Raw genomic sequence first — 24,682 nt, forward strand, 5'->3', positions numbered from 1 at the left:
TTGTATGTTTTCAAAGTCAGCATCAATATTTAAATACAGCACCCGGGCGCCCTTTCTGGCTTCATGCCTCCAAACATTTCAGAGCTGTGTATTTTCACAAACACGTCCCTTCCAGGAAGAATCATCAAAACAAAACCATCTTAGTTTGAAGTTCACTTGCAAAGCTCTTGTTTAAAAAAAAGCAAAAAGCAAAGGGTTGTCCGGATCACTATCAATGCCCAACTGCTGTTTGGGAAAGAGAAGAAGAGTGGAAATGCTTTCAAAGATAAAATAAAACACCGTTTTTATTTGAGGGAGGGGTGGGCTGGGGGCTGACTGGCTTCGTTATAGAGATCGCAAGAGGCGTTTAAGGGAGATGAAACTACAGAAACCAGGGTTTACAGCCGCAACTCAGAGATTTTCTACTTTCATGAACTGAAACAGCCACTGCTGGCTTTTCCTAAAGTGGCCCAGGGACAAATGAATTTTCCCTAAAGCAAACTGTCACAAGAAAGCTCTTTAGGGAAGACAAGTTTACTTCCACGTAGTGCGCGTTGGGGCGCAGAGCCAGTACCAAATAAACTAGCCATCCATCTCGCCTGAAAATGTTCAGCCAAAGCAGCCCCCGGGTTCCTGCTTGCATTCGACCCGTCAGCCTCAGTTTACCTACGCTGGCACTCCGCACAGCACCCTGGAGCTCAGTCCTGACCTTCACGGAGGGAAAACGAGCTATAGCCCACCCCGGTTTGCAAATCTTCCTTTCCATCCGGTCCTCCGCCCTGCACGTTCCTCGCAGTGCCAAAATGGGATCTGTCAACCGATGGACCTCCCTTCTCAGTTGGACCTCATTATGTGCTTCCATGAGAGGCAAAGAGGTAGCCAGCCCCCCCGGCCCCCCCAACTGGTTTCACCCACTGGGCTGTCAGGCCATCATGGAGTTGACTTGGGCTGGGCTCAGTTGCACGTCTGGGCCGTGCTGATGGGCTTCATAATCCAAGCTTTAAAGCTTAGGGTGATGTGTGAACCAGGCCTCCAAGGGCTTCAATGATGTGGCTCATTTTGCATTTCAGAAGCACAACTGGGCAGGGAGAATTATGCCCGATTCCAAGCACTCCCAGAAAGAAAGCTACGTGCGTTCAGAAGGCATTTAAAATCCTGGTGTTCTAAAACCACTTTTCAATTCAATTTCTCCCTCTCCTTCCATCATCTGCTACCTGGGATAACTCACTTACCCACGTGCTCCCACTCCACCCATAACATGCAGCCCTTCTCCCCTCCAAAAAAAGTCCTTTTAATTTTAGAGATGCCTGCACTACAACTCACACAACATTGTTCAATGTTGACAGCTTTCCCAGGGCAGTTTACATCAAAAATTACAGAATTATGAAACCAGTAAAACAGCACCTAAAACAGTAACACACAACATACACAAACTTTCACCCAGGATCCAATGAAATTCCAAAAATCTAGGTTCATCCAAGCCCTTATGGTTTTCAGTATTCTCACAATAAGAGAAGCAGACCCATTTTTTACTACTGGGAGGAAGGGAGCCAGCTTTCTCAGAGAAAGGCCTAATGAGGAATTGGAGGGGATGGCGGTGCAGGGAATATATGGAAGAGACATTCCTAAACTCAGACACTGAAAAAAGAACACGAACACTGCTTTAAAAGAAATTAAATAAATGAACTGAAGAAGGCATAAATTATGTCCCGTCCAGGCTCGCTCCTGGAGATGCGTTTGGTTCAATCAGACTTTGGATTGATTGAACCAAGCAAGAAGAGATGGTCATTTTCCAGCCTTTTCTGAGAAACAAAAAAGGATCAAGTTAGGGTAGAAAAAAATAACTTCTCCATACATAGAAGTTGGGAGCCATGCAAGTTTGATCCATTTGATTGGATGTGCGCTTTAAAATAACCATCATTATTCAAAGCACATCTGATGATCGTCCCAAAACATGCATGAGGCAGCTTAAAATCTAAGCATCGGGATCAAAACGGGCAGATGAAAATAGGCATGCTGTAAGAAAAAGAAAGTGTAAAGACATTTTTTAAAAAAAATGAAGCTCATTTTAAGAACAGATCAAAGGAATACAAGTTATGGAGCTACTCTCGTAAGTTATCCTGTATCAAAATGCTCAGGAGAAGTCATTGTTTTAACGTCCAGAGTAATGCCTCATATTCGGTCCTCAATTTCACAGTGCCAACCGCTTCCGTGTTTCAAAAGCCACTTGCCCATGGACCGTTTCTTTAAATTAACACAGAAGTGGGAATAACCTGGCAGAGGGGTATTAGAAATACTGCAGGTATTAGACAGAGAGATTTCACAAGGTGGTTCTCCCAACCACGGTAGACAAGTTGAATACGAAGAGCAGATGATCCGTTGGGCGTTCTCCCATGCCCTCTGCCGATAGGAAAGGAAAGAAATGTTCTTCCCAAGCTGATAAGGAACATATTAGTCAGCTGGGCACAAAATAAGCGAGCCACAGAAAGAGTTTCAAGACTCATTAGAAACAACACGTTGAGGAAAAGCGGAACTGTAGTTTGAGAAAGACGATTAGTGCTCTTCATTACATAATCACAGTTACAAATGATCTCATTTCTTGTCCAGGCTCTGTTAAGAGGAAACACCCACCAGGTCCTCCAGGATAAAATAGGAACACAATGACTTTGCCTTAATTCCCTCCCTCCCTCCCTTTCCAGAACCCTCCAATGTTGGGTGTCATCCAACATCTCTACTTGCAGAAGCCCCTGTAGAAGGGTGCCATTCTTGTTCGGTGTAAAAGGCGCCTTTAAGAATAACAAATAGGAGTTTTGTCCCAGGAGTTCTGCAATGAGGTCATTATAACACGGTTGCACTCACTGGGAAATTTCATTCACGCCCCCTTTAAAACCAATGGGGAAACGGTTGGACCAACGTAGGGTCTAGATGCAATTGTCTGAAAAGCCATCCTGACTTTAGCAAAGGAGAAGGAGTTTTGTCTTCTATCTGAGCACCAAGCTTTGGAAGGACCTATTCTTAGTACAACTCATGGATGCATTTTCTGTTTTTAATACAACAACCCTTACGAGAAAAACATGTGGGAGAAGAAACTCTACTGGGTTTAGCACCTGTCGAACCCAGGAACATGCAAAGGAATAAACCATACCACTGCAGCTGGTTGGTTCAAGTTGTGCTGGTCTGTGACTATAATAAAGATTTGATTTAATTTGGTTGGTTCTGGGGAGGGAGAACTTGGCTCCTCGCTCTTCCTAGGTTGCCTCAGTGCCTTCTAAAGAGGCCACGTTCCTATCTCATCTCGGTAGCAAAATAATTTGCATTCTGCAAAACAAGGCACGTGTGAATGATCAGAAAGAAATCAGCTTTCCTTCCAACTAGTTAACATGGTCTTTCCTTTCTTCACATCATGCCTGAGAGAGATAAAGGTCTCCATCCACCCAGACACTTGAGGGCAGCTGAAAATAACAGCAACTATCCCCTTTCTTTGAAACGGGGCTGATCCCCAGAACAACGGGGCGATTCTCACATCCTGTTAGAAGCCAAGGAGACAAATTCTTCCATGCGGATAGCGGGAGAGAAGAGCCGCAGAGCGCGAGAAGGTTTCTGGCATGACACCAAGTCTCCGGGAGCACAGGGACTTCCCAAGGAACAGACAGGTGAGTGCCTGCCTCAACAGCTGGGAGGTGTTCATTCAAGCCACCAAAGCAGAACATCAACATGGCTTCCCAGAGGGAGGAAGAAGAACGGCAGAAGGTGAGGTGGCCTCTGACTTACCTTAAGATACAGAAGCAGGTCTTGGCCCCCGACGATAAACGGCAGAAGCCAAACCTCTGTTTGCTGTCGATATCTGTGAGCACAAATGTGAAGTTCTGCCCAACCTGTCCCACCGTGAGGCTGGAAATGGAAGGAACAAAGGAGTCGATTAACAGCCTGTTGCCTTCAACCTCTGAAACTTCTGGAGTTTCAAACAGCTGGATGAACAGCAGTTGGAGACCCACTCACCCTCCTTGGAAAGTCCTCATTCGTCCCACAAAAACCACCCAACCACCCAACTGCAAACCCTTCACTCAAGCAACCCTTCTAGTTCAGATTGTACTCCTTGGACACTGAGCTGAAAGCTCTGCTTTGCCTTAGTCAGACACTTTTCCTCCCAATTCAACAGCCTCTTCCCGGGTGACATATTTTTATGACGCGGGAGCACTTCTGTGATTCGATCATTACCTGCAGCTACAGCCCAAACCTGTTTGATTCAGATCCACAAACAAGCTATTGAAAAACAACTGATTCCATCAGACCAGTCCTCACCATCTTGCAGAATGTAAGTTAGTTAAGAGAGGTTGTCATTCTCATTTGACACTACCATTAAGCCCCCATTCAAGACTTGTAGAATCTCAGGTTAGGAAATACGACTGACTTTGCCCTTTCGCACCTTTTGCAAGGAGCGATAACCCGTATGACCTAAAACTCAACAAGGAAATAAATATCATCATCTTTCAGACCATAAAAGGTGCCCAAAAAAGAAAAAAAAAATTAAGACTCCATTATTGACACAGATCAGAAAAGAAATATTTGAGATATCAGAAGAAATGGGATCCGAACTTCTCTTGGCTTCCTTTCTAAAAATTAAAAATAAAAAAACTTGGCACAAAAGAAGTATTTCATATTCAGGTTCAGTAAACATCTCCCAGTCTAATTGTATCGCGTGTTGAACACTTTAGTCTCATTTCTCAAGTTTATTCAACTGCTGAGGGTTCCCCTGACATTCATTTAAAGGGATATTTAATAGGAATAATAATAATAATAATAATAATAATAATAATAATAATAATAATAATAGTAATAATAATACAGGATTACAAGTCTGAAAAGCCTCGCTTTCTATTGAATCACGGTTGAACATCAACCGCTTTGGAGAACTTTTTCCTTTCTACCAGTGCAATTATTCCGGAACAGCCCCCACCACCAGGAGCGAGGCTGATGACCAGGTTCTTCTTGGAGACTTTCTGAAATCCACAATCACGTTGCCCTCTGCCCCAAAAGGTTCTTTTCCCGCTCCTGCAACGTGGAAACAAAGTGCCTGAGCCATGCTGGGTCCCCTCCTCCTTTGCAAAGGGAAAGACTCCAGCGAGCAACGGGTGCAGAGCGATGGGAGAGCGAGCCACGAATGGATAAAAGCAGTGTACATACATGAAAGCACTGTAATTAGTAAAGGATATAACTCCTAGCAGCTTGATTCCGCTCTCCTAAATAACAGTTTGTTTTATACCATAGGTGGAACCGATTACTTACAGCCGGAATTTCCCGAGTGGCATGCAGAGGGAGAAATGCATAATGTGTGTTTTAATGTCTTTTACGCTTTGCCAGGTCTTTCTGTCAATGCCGTGCCCCACACACGGGAAAATTGCAGCCTTGCGTTACCCCCGGGAGATCCCCACCTTGCGCCCCGCAGAACAGCAGAGGGCGATTCAGAAGACAATGCTGAAGCAGAGAGGAGCGGGATGCTCGAGAAAGCTTGAAAGCCAACTGCACGAAGCCTCCTCCACGGGGGTCTTTCCAGCAGCCGAACCCCTCACTCGCTAGCCGTCCTCATCACAACTCTTGAACTTTCTCCCAAGGCGACACGGGGGACTGGAGCTGAGCAAGTCCACCCAGCTAGCAGCTTTGAGAAGCTTCCCAAGACCAAGCGTGCCTTTTTCACCACGATGTCATAGCAGCCTGACGCCTGTTCTTCTTCTAAGGAAAACCACCTTTATCACGTGCTGCAGATGCTCTTCATCCCCCCCCAAGGTGCAAAGGTTTAGCCTGGACATTGGGGAGTCCAATTTCAGAAGGGTTTCCCCATGTCTGGCATCCGGGCATGCCATTTCTCCAAGGCGTGGGCTGCAGAGCGCCTCAACTCCCTGCTTGGGAGGGGCAACCTCTGTCAGAAGCTAAAAAACTCTGGCAAAACTTTTAGATCAAGCGGGCAGAGGTTTCAGGGCACCTTAATACAGCTTTCCAAATACGGACCTCTGGTGAGAAGCCCCCTTTGCCTTACCACTATTTTCAGAAAAGGATCCTTGGGAACTGGATGGAGATCTGGGAAATACGCCCCAGGTCCCTGCCATTTTAGTAAATGTAGCACCTTATTGCCCTCCCTTGTCCTGGGATTTTGGGTGTGCAAATAATAGAACAGCTGCAACGGGACAGAAATTCCAGCTGGGCCACTCCAAAAGAGAGAGGCCACAGGGAGGAGGCAATGGATAAAACAAAAAATCTAAAGAAAGAAGGAGAAGGAGAGTTATGGAGGAGAAGGAGGAGGAGGAGGAGGAGGAGGAGGAGGAGAAGGAGAAGGAGAAGGAGAAGGAGAAGGAGAAGGAGAAGGAGAAGGAGAAGGAGAAGGAGAAGGAGAAGGAGAAGGAGAAGGAGAAGGAGAAGGAGAAGGAGAAGGAGAAGGAGAAGGAGAAGGAGAAGGAGAAGGAGAAGGAGAAGGAGAAGGAGAAGGAGAAGGAGAGATATGGAGAAGGAGAAGGAGAAGGAGAGATATGGGGAAGGAGAAGGAGAGTTATGGAGAAGGAGGAGGAGGAGAAGGAGGAGGAGAAGAGGAAGAGGAAGAAGAAGAAGGAGGAGGAGGAGAAGAGGAAGAGGAAGAGGAAGAGGAAGAGGAAGAGGAAGAGGAAGAGGAAGAGGAAGAGGAAGAGGAAGAAGAAGAAGAAGAAGAAGAAGAAGAAGAAGAAGAAGAAGAAGAAGAAGAAGAAGAAGAAGAAGAAGAAGAAGAAATGCTTGCAATCCACAGAGACTAAGAGAAAATGCTTCAGCAGAAGGGAGAACATTCATTTTCCCTGCCAGCACACAAATATTTATTTTCACCCAAATTTCCTCCAGATAACCCGACAGCAAAGCCGCATCGCTTCCGCGTTAGAAGAAGCTTCTATCAACAAGATCCATGAGGGGTCACTGAGGACACCCAAGCCTTCCCGAGGAGGCCTCTTCTCTTGCACCTGAAGAAATCTCCCAGAAAGAGAGTAACTCAACCAGAGAAATAAAACTGGGATTCTTCCAATCTCAACTCTATTATAAATTGGGAAATGTGCCACTGGAAATGGGTTTGTGCAGAGAAAGGACTGGACGAAGCTGACTGAACATCCTGAAGAAGCTTCCTGACCCTGAGTCTCCAACCAACATCTTTTTATTTAAATAGTCATACAGATGTACTGTACGAAACCCATTTCTGGTCCATTTCTAAAGTAGCAGAAGCAGGTGGTGGATACCATTACTCTGAACGTACCACGTCCACCCCTGTGGTGGAGATCTCTTGTGACAAAGAACTCTGCATATCATCAGAGACCCTCTTGGGTTCATCCATTTTAGGTGTTCTAAGAATGTAAGCCAAGCACCTAGAACGGGCTAGCAGATGTACAGTACGTATAAAAATTCTCTGTGTGAGTTATGCAAAATTGGAAAGCGAGAGACTCAGAATTTTTAAACAACAGTATTAAATTACCCATCTCCTACATTTACCTTCATGCTGAGAGAGAGATTGAGAGACTCTGTTTGTGTGCATGTGCATGCGCGTGCATGCGTGCATGTGTGTGTGTGTGTGTGTGTGTATGTATATATATATGAATGAGACATTGATTGATTGATCTCCTGCATACATATTCAGCCTGGCCTGTGGGGTAAAAATGATAAGGTGAACAAATGCTTAGAGGAAAATATAAGTATGAATTGCAAATAATCATGATTTATTCGGGACTACCTTCCTTACTCCAGATGCCATGCAAATTCCACCAAAATGAGGAAAACATGTTTCTGGAGCAATTCTGATTAAGATCCGGCTCCACTCACAGTCCAAAATAGCCCTCGCCGTGAGGTTCTGCAGGTCTGAGCGGGTGACAGAAATTGGTGGGCACCGCTGGGTATGGGGGTATTGACCCTGGCACTGGGAAAAAAGGCCCACCTTCAAAATCTGCTAATGCCGTGATTCGATACTTGTTTCAGAAAGAAGACCAGCCATGATCGGATTGCTCATCTATCATATCTGCACGGTCCACCTGAGCAGAGAATGGCGTCCTTATACCGAAGCATCCTTCTATTTCTTCAGCCTCTTCTTATCCAGGCAAGGGGTTAACCTCCCGGGTTAAACACTTCTGAGTCCATTTTAATATTCGTTGGCCAACGGAAATGTTTCATGGAGGACTTACTGTCCATTGTGCTGACCCATCCTATCAAGCCATCTTCTCAGAGGGGAAAGATTTATGTTGGAATAATGAACCAGAAGGATCTAGGAAGCTATGAAAGCAAGTTAAATTGACCCATCCAGCTGGAGAAGCAGCAGAACGTTTTCTCCCCTTGATCTTCCAACTGGAGGTTACAGGACTAAACCCAGAGCTTCCTGTAGGAAAAAGCAGGGCTGCGCTACAGAATTTAGCCCTGTGCTGCATGAATATTGCATGGACCCTAACCCCAAATTAGCACATTTGATGCCGTCAGACAATCTCCACAAAACAAATAGTACTCCAAGCTATTGAGAGCTCCTTTGTGCCACCAGAGGCGGTGAGGGGTGCAGCCATTCCTCCTGTCTTGCTCTTATTGACTCACCCTGCCCCACACTGACACTTAACCCCAGTGCTTGCAGCAACCCACACAATTTTGACATAAGACATTGCGGTGGGACATCAACGTCTCACAATAATGAAGAGAAGTCAACAGGAGATGGACAATAAGCAGGACAGATAAGAAATGATGCCGCCGAGGGTTGCTGGAAATCACCCACCGTTTGGGCAATGCTAATGTTTGATGTTTGCAAGGGGCAATTTCAAAACTATACACTCATTGCAATCCACTCGACTTGCAGAGTTACCCACAAAGTTGTAAAACCTGCGTGGTGTCAACAGCAGAATGCAAATAACTACTAAATCAGCAAAAGTTTAACCCTGACATTAAAAACATCATTGGAAGCAAAAAGAAAACTGACTTGGCTGTTGCTGGTTCGGGGTAAGATTAACACTTTTTTTTCCCCAACTTCCCTCTAAAGAGCATTTCCTCAACAGGAAAAGGCACTATTTTAAAACAGGTTTAGCAAAGCGTTAAGAATGGTATGATCTATATTATCCACCACCATTTTATTGAGAGAAGGTTATCTTTTTTCTCTTCCTTATAATGTTTAGCAACCCAACACTACCTGTCCACGTAGAAAGGGAAACAGAACTTGGCCACCGTCTGCAGGATTTCCTGTGGAGAGAACAGAAGGGGAGGGGGAGGAGAAGAGAGATAATTTAATCATCTAATGGGACCAATAAATCTAATGTTAACCACAGAACACAATCTTGCAACTTTGCCCCGAAGAAACAAGAGACAGATGAAGAGAAATGTGCTTTATCAATTACATGGAAGAAGTACTAACCAGTCAATCATGTGAAAGAACAAACATGATCAAACTTCATTAAAAATGAAAAATTAATCAAGATTCACACATCGGCAAGCAGCAGGGGCCTTGCAGCAGCCCTCGGAAGGGAGGGAGGGAGGCGGTGGGTCTGGCCTAGCGCTAACTCGCCTCCGGGGAGACTCTCCGACCTGACCATATGGATACCAGCAACACCACCAGAACGAGTGGGATCTCTGGCCTGGCAGAGTGCCCCTCCTAGCACCACGCAGGCCCGTCTCCTAGGAACAAGGTTCGCTGGGAGTGGAAAAAGCTTTTCCCACAAACCAGAATGTGCATCGAGACCAGGAGCTTTCTCGAGAGTTGCTCTCACCAGCCTGGCCCGCCTGATGCCCGGGCACGGTGGGGAAGTCCACGGAAGGACGTTGGTTTTCTCCGTACAAAAAAAGTCCCTGGAATGGGGCGATGAGTAAGACACGGCATTCAGGAAGGTATGTGGGGTTGAAGTTGACTTTAATCGGCAGGCATCGTTTAAAGGCGGTCTCTACTCTTACTTGTGCCTTCTGAGTAACACTTTAGAAGGCACTTTTGTCTTTAAACATCTTTCAGTAGGGAAGTTTTAGACAAAGTGTTCTCAACAGGCCGGGGAACTATTATCTAAAAAAGTTGCAGAAGTGGGAAGCCTTGATCCATAGAAGGATTGTCGGCCTATAGAAACAAAGTTGGCCCCTTCCTTCCTTCCTTCCTTCCTTCCTTCCTTCCTTCCTTCCTTCCTTCCTTCCTTCCTTCCTTCCTTCCTTCCTTCCCTCCCTCCCTCCTTCCTTCCTTCTGAATTATATGAAACAAACCTTAGCACACTTGATAAAATTAAACGTTGATTAACATAATAGAGCACTTTCCAGACCAGTAATAATAAATTATGCGTTAGTCGAATGGATGCTCCATGCTTCATTTATTTTTAAAACCACTTCCATTATTTAACAAATAAGCCACATCAATCTAATTGTCCATTCAATGGAGCAGAAAACATATTGACTCTCTTGGCAACCCCACTCCCCAAACAATTCAACTGAGTATGTCCCATTCCTTCATACTGGCAAGGTCAAATGCTCAGTCTTGGATCCTCTTTGGGGTTTCGGAGGCAGAGCGGGAAATTGGCCATGTTGAAGGGCTCTAAAGAGCTATAAAAAATAGGCAAACAAGAAAGGGCTGGAGGAGAAAGGGGTGCACTTCCCAAGAAAACTGACGGTTGCAGAGTTTATAATTCCTCCTTAGAAAAACATGAAGCGGTTGGTTGGACAGTAGAAGGGTTAAGGGTTGCTTACTCCTACTTGCAAAGCTCATGGGATCAAGCAAACCAAATTTATCACCAGGCATTCCGTGAGAGTTGGGTCTCTATGATACTCTCTCCAAAACTCCCTGCCACTGGAAGTTCACCACAATTTCAGGATTCATGGGAAAAGATGTATTCTGCACTGGTATGAACTCTGGCCATTAAATTTTCAGAGCATTCTCATGTTCAATACTTTCTATTTCAGCCATCTTAGAACTGGTTTTGGATAGGAAGCATCTCACGAAAAAGCTGGGGCCCGAATATCTTTTTGTTTTAACTACTAGAGGGTAAAGAGAACTACTTTCCTGATGTTTTGTGAGATGGGAGGTGTTACTGAGCTTATAAACTATGCAGGACACAAAATGTATGTATCTTAGAAAGGAAGGAGTCTCCTTCAAGTCAATTTCACCCCCTGGTTAACTTTATGAACATGTCCACCTAGTGTTCTAGGAAATGATTTTGTTATTTCAGGATTTTTTAAAAACTTTTTCTTCTAGCCTACACCTTGGGACACCCTAGTGATCTCCCATACGAGTCCAAACCATGTGTAAACCTGCTTAGCCAGGGTTTAACCAGATCAACCAGATCGTTCTGGCTGAGAACGATTCCATATGGGGTAACACAACAGATTTGCAAGATCCTATAACCATCTCTGATTGCATCCAGCCAGCATGCAGAGTTCACACCTGGTTAGAAGAGCTCTAACTGATGCTAACCGAGCAGTGTGTTCCCCTTCAGCGCAGACTTAACATGGCAGACGTTCCCATCATGGAAGGCCAGAAATTTGAAGACCCGCAAACCCAACCGGGGCTCTCTATTGTGCAACGTCATGGCTCCGTGATGTCCCTCCTCCCTGCACACCATTACCCCTCCCTGTATTGGGGATGGACGAAGGGCTATCCCCCCTTGAGACAATCGTGTTTTCTGAACTGGGGCCTTGCATGAATCCAACAAAACGCCAAGTTTGTGTTTTGATGTGTTTTTTTTACACGCGGTTTCACGTTTAACGCTTTAATGAACTCTGGGTTCATGTCTGCGAGGGAGAAAGAGAAATCTATACCGGCAATCACCGCAGTTGAAGTACAAAGCAGGAACCGCTGTCCCCCAGGATCCAACACCCCCGTCTCACCCCTGGCTCCGAGATATTTGCCACCTGGTTCCAACGCTGTCACCCCACCCCACCCGCTGCCCCTTCTCTGGTTCCCATTCTTTTCATAATCAAAACACTGCTGACATTCTAATCCCCCCGTGGGTTTTCTGAAACCCCTTCTCATCGATCCTGCGAACGCGGAAACGTATCGGAGACAGCGCGGCAGCCATCGATTGCATTTGGTTTCAGCACCAAAGTTTTCAAAATAAATGAGCCTCGGAGACACAAACGCCGCTCCCTTGAGGCCCAGAGCAACCGAGAGGAGGCGGCTGCTTTGGAAAGAGGCTGTGGCCTGCTTGCTTCGCTGCTGGGGGGGTTCCAGTGCAGATGGGAGGGAAGGTCTGCAGACAATCCCAATCTCACGTCTGTAGCTCAACAAACTGCTTTATTACTAGGAGAGGGTGGGAAGCAGCCCGTGCCCAACGAAGCAGATAATATCAGAAGAGACTAGGAAGTTGAGCCAAGAGTGGCTTGTTCAGGCTTAACCTTCTACGCTAGTGTTTCTCAACCGTGGCAACTTGAAGATGTGTGGACTTCAACTCCCGGAATTCCCCAGCCTCCTCTTCTTTAGGTCAAACATACTGGCTCTTTAACCATTCTTCGTAGAATTTAGCCTTCAAGCTCCCTACCATCTTTATCCATCTTCTCTACACTATTCCCAGTTCCTCAGCATCCTTCTTGAACTGGGAGACCAGAATTGGACACAGCATTCCAGGTGCTGTTTGATCAGTACACCCCAGAGCAGAATGATCACTTCCTATGACTTAAGACATTATACAGTGGAACCTCGGTTTACGAACTTAATTCGTTCCGTGACTCTGGTCGCACCCCGAATTGGTCGCAACCCGAAGCAAATTTCCCCATAAGGTTCAATGTAATTACCGTTAATCCGTTCTGGCGTGGAGGACAGGGAGGCAGCTACTGCTTGGAGGGAGAGTCCCCCTCCCTACGACCACGTGTCAGGGGCAGAAAATGGCCGCAGACCACATGTCAGGGGCAGAAAAATGGCCACGGACCACGTGTCAGGGGCGGAAAAATGGCCACGGACCATGTCACAGGAGGGAAAATGGCCGCGTATCCTGTTCGTACCTCGAGGTGGAGTTCGCAAACCGAGGTAAATTTTTGCAGCCGGAGCTGGTCGTAACCCGAAAAGTTCGTTAACAGAGGCGTTCGTAACCCAAGGTACCACTGTACCTCTGATACTGCAGCCCAAGATTGCATAGGCTCTTTTGGCAGCTGCAGCAAACTGCTGGGTCATGTTTAATGTGTAGTCTACCAGGACACCCAGATTTTTCTCACAAGTATGACTGTCCAGCTAGGTACCCCCTATCTTGTACCCGTGCCTCTGGTTTTTCTCACATTTCTCATCCTTGAACTCCACATGGTGGGACAGGACCCGATATCCAAGTCCACCAAGATCCTGTTGAACCGTGAGCCTATCTTCTGAGGTGTCCCCAGCTTTGATGACTACGCATTTGAGAAGTATCCCTTCGAACTCCTTGTTGAAGTCACTGAGGACGATGTTGAAGAGCGCTGGGTCCAGGACAGAACCTTGAGGTGCCCCACTGCATCGCTCCCTCCATGTAGACATAGATCCGTCAAGGAGCGCATGCTGGGCATGGTTGCTCAGCCAACTACAAACCCATCTGGTAGGAGGACCATCTACTGCACTTTGCTGCATTTCATCAAGAAGGCAGCTATGGTCAACTTTAGCAAATGCCTTACTGAATTCAATATACACGACACCCACAAGCATTCCCTCGCTCTACTAATCTAGTCACGTTATCTCCCAAAAAGCAGTCAGTTTTGTCCAACATGACTTATTTTTAATAAACCCAAGCTGGTTTCTAGTGATCATCTTGTTCTTTTCTAAGCACGTGCAAACCCACCGCTAGGATTTTCCCGGGTACTAATGTCCAGCTGATTGGTCTGGAGTTTCCTGGGCCACTTTTCCCCCTTCTTAAAAGATTGGAACAGTTTTAGCCGTCCCCTCTGTTCCAGAACTTCTCAAAGATTATCGTCGGCGGTTCTGACATCACATTCGCCAGTTCCTTTAGCCCCCTAGGAAGTAATCCATCCGGTCTTGGAACACAGTTTTTCAACGAGCAGAAGACATTTCAATGTTTTTAAAAAATGTACTTCACAAATAGTACGCAGATGGACAACTTACTGTTCCCACTTGGAGCTGGTGTGTGTGTGTGTGTGTGTGTGTGTGTGTGTGTGTGTGTAGAACCCTTGTTCATTACCAGTTTTGACAATCCTTGAATTTTTAAATTTAATTGGGTCTGTTCCTTCAAATCGACCCCCCAAGGCCACCCGTCCTTCCAATCTGGCTTGGGCATTACTCAGCGGAAACACTCCGTCTCCCCAAGGTTTCGTCCCTGATACGACATAAGCAAAAGCAGAAATAATGGGTCTGCCTTGAATTCAGTGCTCCGTGGCCCTCCTCCTGGGACACAGAGCGAGCAGATGCGACCTCAGAAATCCATGCCGGAGCAAAGAAAGGGACGAGAAAGATCTGCCCGGGCCTCCTGCGCAGCACCGTGGCATCAAAACGTAAAAAGCAAAATGTTAAGAGTCTCTCTCTCTCCTCTGTGTGTTAAACTCGTTCTGAAAGGCAGGCCAGCCTTTCTCTGCTTCGTGCCACTTCGAGAACGAGCAAAAGTGGCCACACTTGGCAACCTCCTGAAGACAAAAACGCACGCCACAATTAACACACACTGACCTTTGCAACTGCCACAAGACTTCGCTGCCTTTCCTGCAACAGAGGAATTGGGAAGCTCCTCCTCTGAAAGGTGTTCTTGCAAACTGCCTTCGCAGGTGGGCAGGGTCCCTTAAACAAAATACACCCTGCTGTGTGCAAAGCGAACGCAAAGATGCACCCGCTCTGACTTCCACATCTGGAGCTCCCTGGCAAAGCCTCTCTGAAAGCTGGTGCTTGAAATGAGTTCCCTCCCGTCCCAATGGCTTCCAGCCTCCATAAAAGATCAAATGCATTTAAAGAGCTGAGTTCAAGTTCACCTGCATAGCATTTGCAACCTCGACAAAAAAGGCAAAACAGGATGCCCCCTATCTAGTATGCATGAAGACAGTTTACTTCTGGAAGACACTCACTTCCTATGAGAAACCATGGGCTGTCTATAGTTAAAACAAAATTTTTGGATAATCCTTCATCCTTGTCACAGCCAGTCCCCTAAAGGCCATTGTCTTAATTAGCAACCTCTCTCTCTTAAAAGGTACTTGGATCATTTTTAAAAAATTCAACTTATCAACCCCCACCCCCAACAAGCAAAAGAAGTGGGTCCTTCTCAACCTAAACACCAAATGGATGCAAACCATTTTATAAACATCCACCAACATTTATTTAAGCTTTTGAGAAGTTGGCCTCTTTGGAAAGCATGAAATTGGGGGGGGGGAGAAAAAGTGGAACGGTAGTGGGGTGGGGATGTGAAGGACAGCTTAGAGGCTGCCCCCCCCTTGCATAAATATTCAGAAGGAAGATTATAGGATCCCTGTTCGTCTGTCTTCGGTTTCTCCAAAGTCCACATAGAATTGGTAAGAACAAAACTAACGAGAAGGAGAGCAGATGTTAGACAATGCAGCAGACCCCCCTCTCCTCTCCTCCCCCAGCCACCTCCCGCCCACCTCTCGGCTGTGCTATGGCGCGTAAATCCCCCCCCCCTTTTCTGCACGGTTAGGTCATTCAAGGATTCTCCTATAGACTTCTCATTGTAGATGACAATTATAAGCCAGCGTTCTGTCAGGCTTCCAAAGTTCCCAATCAAAAGGCTTTATGCAAATTCTCCTTCTCTCCAGCCCTCTCTCCGAAGCCAAAAAACAGGAGTGAAAGCTGAAAAGACCTCCACTAAGCAGACATGGGAGCATTGCAAGTCCCAGCTTTCATTTCTGCAGGACTGGATTTGCCTCAGGGCCATGCTGGTTGTTTTGACAGTGGGTCCCCCCAGATAGTTGGGATTAGTCGAGCTTGTTTAGATAAACTCAGAAATCAAGGCCTTCTCGAGGAAGACAGCTAGATGTAGCCACCGAGTTTCCAGCTGCTGCTTTCTTTCATCCCCAAACAACTGCAAGGCCCATGGAAGCTAACACAGCCACAGGCCATCTCCCATCCCTAAGTCCAAAATTAAAGGCTGCTAAAAAGGAGACTTTGTAAGCCTTAGTGCTAAAATAAGGGAACTGTAGCGTACGGTTTAGACAGGTTATTCAAGCACCACATGGCATGAGTTTGCCAAAGACAGCCAGTTTGCATGGCTTACGTGCAAGTTTTCCACAGAGAAGGGTTCCAAATGGGTGTTTCAGCACCAAAACCTTCAGAATAGACTGATGATCTTTGTGGTCAATATGATGAAGTGTAGACCATACCCCAATTGCTCCATGCTCCACCACTTCTCAGAACTGGGATCCCTCTGGTGTGGAGAAGCATTGGAGCATGGACCAATTGGGGTATGGTCTACACTTCATAGTATTGACCACAAAGGTCATCATCAGGATTCTGGGAGTTGAAGTCCACACATCTTCAAGCGGCCAAGGCTGAGAAACCCTGGTCTATGCTATTTGTCTGGAATGGGCCGAGGTCTGGATCAGAGTTGCTGTTCACAGTAAAGGCATTCACAAGATGAGGTTCACCTGTCCAAGGATGAGGTTCACCAAGAAGCCAGCAAGGGGAGTGAGCTCAGGAAATGACTGAAGTCAATGTGAACATCTAGCAACTGGTAGAGCAGCAAACTGAGAAATGAAACCCAACTTTGGGTCACAGGAGAGGAAATAGTTTAATTCTTCCTTTTGGGCCCAGACAAGTGGATTCAATCAGGAAAGATGACTGAATGGACACCATAACTTGGGGAGTCAATGGATACTAGAGAAGGAATAATATCAGTGGTGTGACTGGAGGAAAAAATGGATGAGAACATCATAGAAGTCTAACAGGAGACACTAGGATTAAAAGTCTAGGTAGAGAAGCAAAAGATTGGGAAGAAAATATTCATAGACGTCCATATCTGACAAAGCAAAAAAAGGTCTTCTTTGGAGAAATGTGGGTTGTACCCACACAGAGCTTGTTAAGAAAGCTCCAGGCCTCATCTCTTCTAAAGGAAGGCTTACAAGAACCAGAGGAAGTTTATACAAGTGGGGCAGAATGGAAATTAATCACCTTGAATAAGGCGCTCAAAAGTTTATCCAATGAAAGAGAAGCATTCCTTCTATGTTAAAAATTAGATATGTGCTAGAAGAGACACCAGACTGAATTCAAGGATTGGTAGGTGAACTTTTATTTTTATGAGCAACATGGATTTTCTGAATTACTGGTAGCTCCCGTGGAAAATTAAGAACAATCCTTAAACATTTGATCTGCACATGGCTGTCTTGTTTGATTCAGGGTTTTTTTTAAACTCTGTTTTCATTGAAATAGAATATAATAATTACAACGTAACAGATGATTCCCCCAGACTCTGTTGTGCTAGGTTTGATGTAGAAATTACAGGTGGCGGTGCTGATTAATCTATATAAAGCATTCACATCAATGCAGGATTACAGGTTTGGAGAAAATAGCATTATATACCCACCTCTATGCGTGGCCATGCGTATATTCTTTTGGGGGGTAAAGAGGAAAGGGGAATGTCTCTTCCTAGCTATAGTTTTAAAAAGAATATTCAATTACTGAAAAAAATGTTTTGTCAAACTAGCATGGCCACCCCCTGAAATTTATTTTCAAAGCGTTGCACCACACGCGTGGAATGACTAATCAAGTGCTTAATCCATTATCTTAATGGTGTAATCCATTAAACTCTGCCAAAGGGCCAAGTTGCTTCTTGGATTTACTTTCTGGTCTGTGCCAGCAAAGTCCTACAAAGTTTGGGCAAACACTGATGTAAAATGTGTGTGTGTGTGCGCGTGTGTGTTACAACATTGTTTCAAGATACTTCTAAACTCTCATCTCTACGATCTGCTAGATATTCACCCCGTGAACCGGTCTACTAAATACCAGAGTCTTTTGGAGTGAGTAGCTATCATAAATCAATAATAATAATAATAATAATAATAATAATAATAATAATAATAGGCAGCTTTACTTGGAACAGCTTATAACCTGCGACAATACTTTTGACACCATCAAACAACATTTGCTCATCCCAGATCCTTGGGAAGGACTCGACAGGTGGATAAAAATGCCAGATCCAGTCTAAACATCTCACTGACTGTGCCACCAACCATTAATAATAATAATAATAGTAATAATAATAGTAGTAGTAGTAATAATAATATCATCATCATCATCACCACCCCAGTCAACGCTCTGGGAAATTGATCTCAGTCTGTTGATCAAGTCTCTGTACTCAATTACTTTGCTTCTGAACCTTTTCTTATGAATGTATGAACCTCAACAAAACACATCCTTGACATGTTGAGATTCCTAAATGCTTACTTTATGTCAAGCCTACTAGGAATGGCAAAGCAAAGCTGGGTTGCTTGTTTAATAACCATTCCCTGCCCAGCCTCCCGCCCTGTTTAACCAAGGTCACTTCCAAAACAGCGGGGCTGTTGGCCCTACTATTAGAATTTTAATGCTACTAATTTATGGAAACTTCTCTACCGTTCTGGTTGGGAAAGACACACTGCTTCAAATCAGCTGAGGTATTTGCTCTGGTCGGCTTCCACGCACAAAGGCAGCTCAAGCTGCTCAATTTAGAAAAGCCAAACCCTCAAAACTAAGCGTTTAAGGGGTTTTTCGTTCAGGATCTGCTCTCCCTCTTCAAATTCTGGAGTTGCATCTCCAGAAAGCGCCAGAAGACTCCAATGGGCTGATGTCACCAAACTTCCCAACTCTTTGCTTTCATTTCATCAATAATGCAAGTGGGTGGAAGCAATGCGATTGCTCCCCGAGCGAAGTTATGCTGCATTCCCAGAAATTTAAGACTAGATCAGAGAGAGAATTAGGCCTTCAGCTATCCTGAAACTAGGAAAAGTATCTGCAGTTACAACAGTATGATGTCCATGCTGAACATCAGTATCAAAGCTATTAAAAGCCACCCTGGGATACACGTCAAAGCAGAAAACAATAAATGAATAAAAAGATGCTTCTTTCGGTTAAGTATCACGGCATGCCTCAGCTGAACAAAAAATACACTTGTTCCTTTTATCTTAATTTGAACTTACCTAATCATGACAGATGGTTTACAGCCCACCTTTCTAGTGACAGATCAAGTTTGCTCAATAACAAACATGTAAAGTCGTCATTGGACCAAGACCTTTTGAGAAAGAGCTCCGCTGATGACTTTCTGTAAGGAACCAGAGATTCTTCTAACCAAGTTGGAAGGCAAGGCCAGCTTGAACAGTTGAGGAAACACCCATTCCTCAAAACAATAAGATCCAGGGGCGAGCAGCTTTAGGGTTTTGGGACTCCAAGGGGCCAGGCAGAAGACTGTGAAAAGTTTTGGGCTGGAAAGGATCCCACTTCTCCCCAATATGGGGGAAATGTTACGTGCTCCTGTTCGATATCGACATTTGATCTCGCTAATTAACAATTAGACATCTGATTACATTAAATACGCTGAAGAACAAAACTTCAGCTCTAAGCAGATGGTGCTTCTTAAGGGCGTTCCAATCGGATCGACCAAAACGGTCCCTTCCTTAGAAGGAAAGGATGTTGCTTTCATACCTCCCTTCTTTTTAAGGTCTGGAAGTCATTTTTTTTCCATGTTAGAACCAAAAAATAAGCTTAAAAAAAATCTTTTAAAAGAATAAGCTCAAATCCCATCAGCGTTACGCAAGGCTGAGTTTTTGAAGACAAAGAACTTACTGAGGTCCCAACAAGTTCACTAACCATGGAGTTCTTATAGTTATTAGGAAAACTCCTGCAGCTCTGCCCAGATGAGAAAGACTCTCTTTCTTCAGAGACATACTGGGAAGGGGAAGGGGAAGGGGAAGGGGAAGGGGAGGAGGAGGAAGAGGAAGAGGAAGAGGAGGAGGAAGAGGAAGAGGAGGAGGAAGAGGAAGAGGAAGAGGAAGAGGAAGAAGAAGAAGAAGAAGAGGAGGAGGAGGAGGAAGAGGAGGAAGAAGAGGAGGAGGAGGAGGAGGAGGAGGAGGAGGAGGAAGAGGAAGAGGAAGAAGAAGAAGAAGAAGAAGAAGAAGAAGAAGAAGAAGAGGAAGAAGAAGAAGAAGAAGAAGAAGAAGAAGAAGAAGAAGAAGAAGAAGAAGAAGAAGAAGAAGAAGACGACATTGCTTGCCCATCAAATCTGGCCCAGCAAGAGGGGTTTCGTCCCAGCCACTCCAAATGTATGCCTGTCCAATATTCAAATTGCCAGGTCAACCTGCAGAAGATGAACTCACTACCCAGTTAAAACTTGTAGCTCTGTGTCTGAACTAGATGGTATAAAAGAATATCTGGGATGTTCACCGTTATTGGTTAAATCTTGCAAGCTATCTGGGGGGGGGGGAATCAGCTGGGCTCCTGCCAAAACTGGCTTTTTGGCAGCTTGATCACGATGGAATTATGCAGCACTTACTTGTAGCCTGTTTAAAATTCCTTAATTATGCCAATTACAACTTTAAACTGGATTTTATTTCTGAATAATTTAATTAGCCTTTTGAGATGCAAAGTACCTTTTCCGGTGTGTATCTGAAATGCATTTTTCTTGTTTTATTTTTGCTGGGTGTGTGTAGCGTGCATTTTAGCAGGTCCCCATCAGAGCCCTTAGGCTTTTAAAACACATAAGTGTGCACACATACACACACACTCCCTAAATGTTTGTCTTTTGGGAGATGGCTCGATGCAAACTCTAGGTAAGGTGGAAGCTGATCCGATAGCTATCAAGAGTCATCCATGTTTGCATCCTGCATGCACGTGTGTGTGTGTGTGTGTGTGTGTGTGTGGGAGGGGGAAATTCAACAGTGTGGGCCAAGGGAAACGCAGACAAATTATTCAGAAGAGAATTTGGAATAAGACAAAGCTGAGGGAAGTGCACAGAAGCTGCATGTGCTATTCAGAGAGCTGTTTTCCCTTATTTATTTATTTTTAGAGGAGCAGAAAATCAAGAAGGCAATTGAGTAGCGGGTCTTAAAAAAGGATGCTCCAGATGATCAGCAAAAGCCCCAGTTAATCAGCAGATAAAAGGGAAATACGGTTTTGAAAGACAACGTGCCGGGAGTGAGGTGAAGTAGGGAACGTTCAAAGCCTTCTCAATTAGGTATGTAAAATCTATAAAGGGCTTTCAAAAGCACTAATGAAATATAGTCTATGTTAAAAATATATGAACGACCAGACCAGAGTCAATAGGTCCTCTGAGAACTTCATTCTTTTCTCTCTTCAGTGGACGAATGCAAAGAAAATAAAAACAGGTTCTCTTTTATTCCCCCCCCCTTTTTTTCCTTTCTTTTTTGGGGGAATGAAGGTTATGTAAAATTAATAGAATTGGGTCCCTGGAAAGAGGAAAAGGAGATTTGTCCCTTTTCCTTTATTAGAGGAAAAGTTCCCGGGATCTAGAGTCCAAATCAGTTCCTTGTTAAAGTGATGAACCAAAAAAATACCTCAACAGAGGCTCCGTCAAGGTTCAGCAAATATGGGCAGGATGGACATTTTGGAGAGTTCATACTGACAAACCCCTTTCCCAGAAGGGACAACTAGTTTTTCTACACTCTGATAATCATCATGAACAAACCTCTAAGGGGAAGAAGCTAATCCTTGCGTGTGATTGTCAGCGTTCTGTCTTGGGCCATAAAGAGGAGACCAGGGTGAGGAGTAAGATGGAAAATCAGCTACCTACAAAGAAGTGGTATTGAGGTTTAGCCTGGTGCAGCCTTCAATGAAATAACAATTGTGTATGGAAACTGCAGGAGGGACTGCTGTAGATTTCAGAATTAACCATCTCTGGGCAGGGAGCAGGAGAGGAAGAGGCGGCTCTGGTCTTCTCCTCGTTTCCTCCTGTCCCAGCAGCCGCCTTCTGAGAGACCCTCGCAGGAAATGAGATGTCCATCTCCTTTCAAAGGAGGTTTGGGAAGCCAAGAACAAACTTTCTGCCCAGTTTGAGCTACTGATAATTCAGCTGTGGGTTCATCCCTCCCTCTCCCACCTCCCGGTTTCTATAGGTGAAGGACGGGCCATCTTCAGCTGTCTCAGGAGGCCTCTGTTCAGCCCAAAGCCTCCCTTTTCCACAGAAGTGGCCAATTCGTTCAACTTTCCCCAATTCACAAATGTTCAATCCAGGTGGGACATTCTGGCTCCATGCAGCAAACTTCAAATAATCCAAACACCCAACCCACAAGCAAATTGTCTCAAGAAAGTCTTGTTGAAATGAAGAATCCCCTTCATTTCAGCAGGTCTTGAGAGCTCAATCTTCCTCCTTACTTTGCAGAATCTCCCAGCACCTAAAACCTGCCAACACACAGGGAGATACAGAGGCATGTTTAATACTCCACATTCCCAAGCAACCAGACATAAATATTCCCAAATAATAGATTGTTACCCAGAAACAAATGAATGGGGCTTCCTCTTTTTAAAATCTCCCCCTCCCCTCTGTGCTCCATTTTTAGGTGCCTTATGGAGTTTCCCCCCGAAAAGAAAAAAGATGGTGTCTATATAAAGTCCAGCTATAAAATGTTTACGGTGGATGTATAAATGTAAAAGAAGCCGGGGTCTGTTGCAGCCTGTATTTTAGGGCCTGCAGAAAAAGGGTGGGGTGGTGGAAATCGCTGGGCAAAGTGCAGAAACAGGAATTCCTAAGAAGTCTACAATAGTTGATCATACTATATATTGGCAGGCTGTCATTGTGTGGCAACTAAGCAGATGGAGGATATATAAATCAATGCTTCACGCATATGAAAAGAGGAACCAATAAAAGAATTGGAGGAGAAAAAAGGAAAAAATGCTACAGAATCTGTTGGAGGTTTACTGCAACGTACAATAATTCCTGTTCTATCCTATGTTCCTTAAATTCCTTCCTTCCTTCCTTCCTTCCTTCCTTCCTTCCTTCCTTCCTTCCTTCCTTCCTTCCTTCCTTCCTTCCTTCCTTCCTTCCTTCCTTCCTTCCCCTTCCCCTTCCAAGTCCTTCACGATCAAGTTGGGATAAAGTACAATGGGAGAAGTTTCAAAATTCAGGACCCAAATACATGACCCAAACAGGTATACTTTCAAATAATGTTAGTTTGGGAAAGGGGACATTTAAGCCCATTTTTCCCTAATGAAGTCAATGAGGCAACAGGATTAGATTGGTCTCAAAAAAGTCCACCGCATAGGAGAAGGGAACCAACCCTCGTTAAAACTCAAGGGTGGCTGTTTATCCACTTCTTGAATCGATCCCATACAAGTGGAGTTATTAAAGCCTCAAATTAAAGTCACGGGAGAAAATGAGACCAAATTTATTTGGCTCTTTCACAGCACACTTTCTTTCTTTCTTTCTTTCTTTTGGCCTTTTCTCAAGCTTTGAATATTCCTGGCGATTAGAGGGGCTGAAAATTATTTTCAGCTTTTCATCTGCCTGAATGTTTGAAGGCAACACCGCATAAAGGACTTGCAGAATTACAAAATTGTAATTTAAATAATTTCAGCGGGTTGAACTCAGGTATTATGATACTGCATTCGAGGGGGCTCTAACCATAGTAATAATCATACGTGGCTCACGTGGAACCATTGTGTACGCATATTTGGCATTTATACCCTGGAAGAGAAAAAGAGTGCTGTATTTATATAAGGGACTAGCGACTCAGTTTCCATTTTGAATGCATTACGAATGTTCCGTGCTGAAATAAATCCCCTGTACTTCTCTTGCATTCTCTCTTCAACAGCCTGCATTTGATTTTAAACCCTTAAAAAATATAATGAAACAAAATGAATGAGAGTTGTTTTTAATAAGGCAACCTATTTTGTAGTCTGACCACCACAAATACATTTTTTAAGGGGGGGAAGAGACTGGGGAAGGGGGCTGCAATTCCAATCAAGATTCCAGCAATGAAGTTGTCCATCTCATTACCTTCCCCACCCGTATCTCGCCCCTTATTTACATTTCAGATTGCATTTTTTTCATAGAACAGGACGCTTGATCGAAGCGGGGAAGACTGAAATAATGAGAGGGAAACATTTTCATAAAAACAGGCTGGGGTCCCGCATTTCTGCCCGTGCTGGAAAAGAAAGGAGTTCTTTCTGGGGAGGGGAGCATCATTTATTCCTCCTCTAAATGAGAGGCAAAACAGACAGAGGGGAAAAGATGAAACTGATGAACTTTTATTGCACGTTTATCTTTCGCAGACAATTAAGACCGGAGATCAAAACGGATTATCCTGCCACGTAGACAACTGGCCCATCAGTGAGACATCTCTGGGACCGCGTATTTCTAGCCCCCTTTCATCCATCGCCTCTTTCTTCTTACTCGCCTCCCCCCCCAAAGGCGATACTAGCTTTGTGGCTTAAGGGGAGCCAAGAAGCGACCAATCATTACCCAATCACAGATGTCAGTCTAACCTCCCTTTTTTCTCGGGTTTTTAAAGCTAGGAGGCACAATAATTTGTGACAGATTCTTTTAGGGCGAGATACAAAGAGCGTCCAGAATGAAACACCCAGCGCCTGCGAGAACTCTGATCAGAAGAACAGCCTACATGGGAAACACGCTGTATGTAAAAACAACCGCCAAGAATTTAGGCCGGGAAAAGGAGGAGAACTGGGGGCGGGGGGCTTTGCCGCTAACGAGTGAATCGCCTTGTATTGACTTAATTCTCCCTGTTCCTTGGGGACTGAGGTCCTCTCTCGGGACGCAGAGGCAAACCTTGAGCCATTGCAAGAGGACACGTCGCTTTCTCTCTTGCACGCTCTCTCTCTCTCCCTATATATATATAAATGATTATCCTAAAAGCTAAA

General features: G+C 44.8%; 1 protein-coding gene across 7 annotated transcripts in view; it reads right to left on the reverse strand.

The window, feature by feature from the left end:
* Window positions 1-24,682, reverse strand: part of DENND1A (DENN domain containing 1A) — a 144,830-nt gene that overhangs the window by 83,760 nt on the left and 36,388 nt on the right. For all 7 annotated transcript variants that reach the window (XM_088146868.1, XM_088146866.1, XM_088146871.1 and 4 more), the window contains exons 4-5: window positions 9,140-9,189; window positions 3,751-3,870 (exon numbers count right to left, since the gene is read on the reverse strand). In XM_088146868.1, coding sequence (XP_088002994.1) covers window positions 3,751-3,870; window positions 9,140-9,189 — 170 coding nt within the window. The remainder of the gene's footprint in view (window positions 1-3,750; window positions 3,871-9,139; window positions 9,190-24,682) is intronic.

The sequence above is a fragment of the Python bivittatus genome, unplaced genomic scaffold (genome assembly GCF_059951505.1).
Source record: "Python bivittatus isolate LINGU-HERP-01145 unplaced genomic scaffold, Pbiv_v1 ctg000160_np1212, whole genome shotgun sequence".
NCBI classification, from domain to species: domain Eukaryota; kingdom Metazoa; phylum Chordata; class Lepidosauria; order Squamata; family Pythonidae; genus Python; species Python bivittatus.